The 6,576-nt window shown below is 37.9% G+C and overlaps 1 protein-coding gene across 2 annotated transcripts; it reads right to left on the reverse strand.

Annotated features, from left to right (window-relative positions):
• Positions 1 to 1,191: 1,191 nt before the first annotated feature.
• On the reverse strand, positions 1,192 to 6,376 carry LOC107811144 (glucan endo-1,3-beta-glucosidase 5). Of its 2 annotated transcripts, none has more exons than XM_016636023.2 (2): positions 5,760 to 6,376; positions 1,192 to 2,630 (listed from the first exon to the last, which is right to left on the reverse strand). In XM_016636023.2, the coding sequence occupies exons 1-2, from the start codon at positions 6,095 to 6,097 to the stop codon at positions 1,532 to 1,534; spliced, it is 1,437 nt and encodes a 478-aa protein (XP_016491509.1). In that variant the 5' UTR covers positions 6,098 to 6,376; the 3' UTR covers positions 1,192 to 1,531. The 2 variants fall into 2 exon arrangements, with proteins under 2 accessions (XP_016491509.1, XP_016491510.1); XM_016636024.2 differs by having other exon boundaries at positions 1,192 to 2,646; positions 5,760 to 5,948.
• Between the last annotated feature and the right edge of the window lie 200 nt (positions 6,377 to 6,576).

Consider the following 6,576-nt stretch of genomic DNA (forward strand, 5'->3'; position numbering starts at 1 on the left):
TAAAAATTATAACGGGCTTAGTAGATGTGAAGTCTGTTGGGCCTCTCTACTCTTGGCAAAATTTTCAAAATATTACGGGCTAGCCAGTTTTCGGACTAGTTATTCAAAAATAATCAGTATTTGTCAAGTCATTAAAAAATATTCAATACTTTGCTGCAACAGAGACCGATCCAGTACTGGAACTCCAGTATATAGCCAGTTTTCGGACTGATCATTCAAAAAATTATCAGCGTTTGTCAAGTTATTGAAAAATAGCTACTATTTTACTTTAACAGAGACTGGTAACTCCAGTATATTATGTTGGAGTATTTTCCGGATTTTAAATAGTGTTTCGGTTCAAATTTATCTTTATATGAAAAATGGCTAAAGTTCGATGACTTGAAATTGTGGCTATTTTTGAATGACCACTTGTAAATCTGGCTATTTTGAATTTCTTCCAGCAAAATTGTGCACGTTACAAAATCAAATCGGTCTTTTGGTATCCACACTTGATAGAGAGGAACCATCGGCTTCACTGAAACATGTCTACTAGGTCCTGTTCCAGCACACAATCACCATTTGCAACTAAACGAGGAGAAGATAAGATTAAAAATTACAACGAATAATTTCGTTTTTTAGATAACATAAGGATTGATTTTAAGTGTCTCGCTTCATAATAGTAAAATAATTATTGACAATTTTTCGACGGTGATGGTGGTGTACTTACATTTGCATTCGTCTTTATGTCATTTATTTCTGTCATACATCAACTACCAAACCTACTAGTAATATTATATATTTTAGGCATGTCCGATTTTGAAATGCGCCATTGAGATATATAACTAGCAACATCTCTCCCGTTTATCATTGATGTGAAAACACTAGTGAGCCACTTTAGGCCTAGGTTCGTACGGCATAAAAACATGCTAGTAAGATTTTAAGGTAACATCATTAATGTAATTTATGAATGTGGAATTTGCTAGGGTGTTACATACACACCTTTAGCTAATATGGATTTTTTTTCCTGTAAACGTAAAATAAAATATTTAAAATAGAAAATTCGATCAAAATAAAAGTTTGCACAGAGGAGGTAAATGCTTTTCCAAGTATGCCATGATTGCTGGACAATTGCTCTGGATAAGTAGTTTGTAGATTTCAAAGGAAACAAATAATCTAACACCAATGGAAGAAAATTTCATATGAATGGCTAAGTTTTTCTAAATATAAGTTATATAATGTCTATCTCTGAGTATAAATCATCAAGATTGATACATAAATTGTACACAGAATATCAAACTACTTTTTCTTCTAAAATAACTTTTAATACCACTATAGAACCTATCCTATGCAGTATAATTTCATTTATAATAGCAGCTAGCTATTAGTTTCAAAAGATGGAACTCTTAACCCCTCCACCCCCCACCCCCCCAAAAAAACCACCACCCACCCCACAACAACAACAACACAATATAATATCAGGAGTCTGAGGAGGGTAGTGTGTCTGCAGACCTTACGCCCCTCCACCCAAAAAAAAAAAAGGACAAACCTTCAATCACATCAAGAATAACCAAGCATCCCAAAGAACAATCAACAACACTGAGATCCAATTGTTGTGCAACCTAAAACCTGAGGAAGTAGTATGATCACTAACCCCAACAAGAAATCTGCACACGCCAATCGAAGGATTCAAGAAAGTAACCATCCCGAGCCCATCAAAATCACAGCTCCGCGGATTCTGCTTTTGCAGCTGATAGTAACTGTTGAATGCATATGATATATTACCCTTTGCTCCAATTCCATAACATGATCCGCCATAATTAAGCGTCGTGCAATCTGCATAACTACAAGCAATTTTGAAGTGGTTGGCCGCTTCAGCAAGATTTTTGTAAGGGTTTGCAACACACCACCTATACGGGAGATACTGAACATCCTTTGCGTTATTTAATGGACCATTTCCGAGGTTCAATGGATATTTCGACTGGCCATCGAAAGAGAAAATGCCCCAGTGTCTCTCGAAGTTACCTGGAAGTACACTTTTTGCACCTTCATCGAAAAGACTGAAAAGATAAACGTCCATAGGGGGAACCCCTGGCCTAAGAGGAGTTCCTTTGTTGCTAAGAACATGTTTCACAAGGCCTTGGTTGAAGACCCTTGCAGCTGTAAGATTAGCACCGATGGCGCCATCCGTAGGCCAACCTACCTCTCCTATAACTATAGGCATTTGACCATATCCAATTTTTGCGAGGGCTGCTATTAACGTGTCCAAATTTCCATCAAACGCGTTAGAGTAGACATTAGGCCCGTCGGTCACAGCATGTGTTGTCCCTTCAAAAAAAGCATAATCTTGAGGGAAGTCTGAGTTTCCATATAGGCTGAGGAATGGATAAATATTTACCACAAATGGTGAACCGTTAGAGTTCAGAAATGAGACAAGCTGGGTAATGATCTGGGTCAATTCGGGTCGGAAGGTTCCTTGTGATGGAAGGGAAGACTCATAGGCATCGGCATTGCATGGGACTACCAGCTTTACATTCCTAGCAAGATTTGCTTTGGCCAAAGACTCTTGCAAATTCGTCATAGCAGGGACGACGTATGATTGGTATTGACCAGAATAACTTGTAAGAAAAGGCTCATTACCAACTGCAACATACCTGTGTTGATGTATAGCTGTCATTAGCCAAAGACAGAAAGAAAATGAGAAGAAAAAAGAGAATGACATGATATATGCTGAAATCACCAAAAAAAAATGCAGTACTATTATAGCTTTGAACTTGTCTAACAAGGAATGCTGCAGTGCTCAGGTGTCCTTCACTGCATTGGCGATACACAACTTAACATGGGGTCGACTACTAAAAAAGGGCAGCTCGGTGCACAAAGCATCTCGCATTCACGCAGGGGCCGGGGAAGGGCCGCACCCAAGAGGTGTAATATAGGCAGCCTACTCTGATGAAAGCATCAGTGGCCGATTCCGCGGCTTGAACCCATGACCTATAGGTCATACAGAGACAACTTTATAGGGTCGACTATTGTTGAAGGAAATTTGTACCAAAAGTATGAGCCAAATGGAGGAGAAGCGTTTATAACCTCTAAATGCACTTTGTTGGGAAGTAGAGCTAGAATCCTTTCCAGCAACTTTTACATTATTTCAAGAACATGCACACACTCATGCTAGCATATACTAAGTACAGGTAAAGGAACATATAAAACAAACGACAAGAAATAAAACAATGATGTTCAAACAGGGGGAGTTGAAGGAAAGAGTGAAAGAAAAACATAACATGTCTGTAAAGCTGATTTCTGTCCAGCGGAGACCTACCAAACCATTTTATATACTTATAGCATTAACGCACCTTAGACTTGTAAAACCAAAAAAGAAATACAGTACACCAGAATCTTAAAATTTATCTTGAGATGCTCCGAACCGATACAGTACTGATAATGACTAGACACTATCAATAGGGAAACAGAAGAAACTCCAAGTTGTCATTTACTCATTCAGTAAATCTCAAGTCACATCTGGATTCATCTGAACCTAGTTATATTTATATCCGAAATTTTCTGAAATTTGCAGCATTATGAGAAGCTAATTTACATGCATTTATAGCATTATACCATAATGAAGGATATTGAATCCTCCTATTTACTTTACTTGAGAAGAACTGCTACTATTAATTGGTATCTAGTCTGATTTCGAGTGTAAGTTCGACCACTTGCCATAAACCTAGATCAATTAATGCTGAACTGCAATCAGGAGGAACAAGCGACCAGAGGTTCAGACGATACAACTGTAACTTAATAGATGCATCTTACTCTAGTTAATAAATAGGAGGTACCATGTTGATTCTAGAAATTTCTTCGTTTTTTAGAGAAAAAAGAAAATCATTAACTGAAAAATTGATTTCTCAACCATCCCAGTTTCAAGGAGGGATCACTTACACGATCAAATGTTAACAATACATGTGGTCAAGGAGGAGCTCAATGGAGCATTCTATCAGCGCTGGAAGGCAAAGGGTGTCACTGATTCTGCAAAAGATCATTAAGATCCATACAAGCTAACTAGCGATCTTTCATATTGTTTTAAAGCTAAAGCCAAATGAAATACCAGCAGTGTCAAACATGCCGTGTTATTTATTAGGTAAAGAAGTATTTCTTTCTCTCCATCCCTCCAAATTGTTAGTTTAGATCATAGTATGTGAGAAAGGTTATGTCTGTTAGCATAAGAAACTACACTGGGAAGGGCTAAAATTCTGGTTACTTAGGTCCAAGGTGATTTTCCTGGTGCAGGTTATATAGACAGAAATTGTGTTGAGGAATACTGAGTTGTTGACTTTAACACAACATTATAAGAAATAACACATACTCCATAAACATCTACCTAGATCTTTAACATAATATTGCAAGAAGCAACACATAACTAACATCTTCTGTAGCTCACAGTAAGAACTTCAAGACAGATCCAAGATAACCGAAGTGTAGTGAACAGTAATGGTTCAAATGTTTGAAGAAATCGACACCCTTCATTTTCTATCAGCTAACAAACAGAGGTAAAGACAAGAATAGGCTTAGACAAAACACAGAAAAGATTGGCAAACCCTACAACAAGGACAACTACACCAGCTCAGTCCAAATAAATTGTGGTCGGCTATATGAATTCTCATTGATCATGTTTATCCAATTAAATTCATCCGGCCAACATTATGCAAAACAACAACAACTACCCAGTATAATCCCACCAAGTGGGGTCTGGGGAGGGTAGGATGTACGCAGTCTTACCCCTACCCTGGAAGGGTAAGGAGACTGTTTCCGAATGACCCTCGGTTAAAGAAGATAAAGGAAGCCCTGATAGCAAGACAAAAAGTTAGAAAACTAAATTGGAGATAACAACAAAGAATAGCAAGATAGTACCGATAACAAGTAATAGCAAGATAGTATATTTAGACAAATAAGTCCAAGGCAGCACATGAGAATATGACGAAGTCCTGCTAGCAAACTACGGAATTACCGAAGGTAAGTAGTATCAGAACAAGACACGCGGCTATAGCAAACTAAGGAAAAAAGGGTACCATACTAGCACTAATACTATCGAACTAGGGAAGACAAAGGGAAACACACGACTACCTACTAACTTTCCACCCTAATCTTCCACCTCCACGCCCTTCTATCTAGGGTCATGTCCTCGGTTAACTCAAGCTGCGCCATGTCCCGCCTGATCACCTCACCCCAATATTTCTTACGTCTATCTCTACCCCTCCTCTCACCTCCCAAGGCCAACACAAAACTAGAAATAAAAAGTACAATAAGTTCTCTATATTTTTAACGGGCATAAAACATCTATACTGGGGCTAAAAACTCCAACAAAGCATGATAGCATAACTAATACATAATCCCAGGAAGACAAAAACACTAGGTGATTTCTTCTTATTTGCCTAAGCCTCGATATAGTTACCAGCAGCCTCGATATAGTTACCAGGTACCTGTGCTGGTAGGAGTTAACAGGTACCCTGGAGCATGCAAGTTGGACTAATATCCGATGTACTAAGCTCCTCCTATGCGAGGGGTCTTACCCACATTTCTGCAAGAATCTGTTTTCACAGTTCGATTCTGGCCACACGGCAGTAACTTTACTCGTTGGACCAATACCACAATCATAAAAAAACATAAGCTCAACTAATCCTCCTAAGATCGGCAAAATCATATAGCAGCTGAAAAAATCTGAAGCAAGCAAGGGAAAAGGCAAATGAAAGAGCAAAAGTACAAAAGGAAAAGAACTTAGAAATTACCTGATATTAACACCGCCTTTAACCATATATCTGGAGACATTTTGAGAGACCCACAAATCAGAAGCAACAGTAGAAGAACTAAGAAGGGCTAACATGTCATTTGGTATTCCAACCATAACTTCAAGCCCACTTCCCATTAGACCTTTCATTACATCTGGGTCTGCATCAAATAATTTAACTTTCTGTATTTTATTGTCTTTGAGAAGATCCACTACAGTGGAAGGTGACATCTTGTGCAAAGATATTGTGCCCCAATTAACTCCAATATCAGATTCCACTACTTGAATTAATAACAACACTGTCACAAAACAGACAAGGCTAGTCTGTTTTTCAGCCATTTTTTTGTGACTCAGTACCAACTTAGCTTTAGGCTACTAATTTTATTGAGCCGCACTGCAAATAACTTGTACTGATTATTGTTTTTGTTGTTGTGGTATGAAAATGAGATTTAAGTCGAAATGTTCGAGAGGAATTATTAGAAAGGGGAGATGCTTTTATTTTTTCTTCACAATGATGTATCCTAGTTGTATACTTGTCAATTTATTTGTGGGTGTATTAGTAAGTGATTATAGATGTTAACATGATAATGTCGGTTTATCTCGGCAGCGAGCAAAGTGTAGTGTAGTGGCACTGTAGGGGCCAGATATCTTTATGACTGATGAAAAATAGCTGATACTGTAATTCAGCAGAGAAAATGCCCTACAAGACAAATATAAGTAATACTTTTGTTATAAATATATTATATTATGAATGTCCATTTAGTATTCCGTTGTAAATAAGCTTCCTGAAAAAGCTTATCCATATAGGACTCCACCGT

Source organism: Nicotiana tabacum, chromosome 16, assembly GCF_000715075.1.
Source record: "Nicotiana tabacum cultivar K326 chromosome 16, ASM71507v2, whole genome shotgun sequence".
Taxonomy (NCBI): Eukaryota; Viridiplantae; Streptophyta; class Magnoliopsida; order Solanales; family Solanaceae; genus Nicotiana; species Nicotiana tabacum.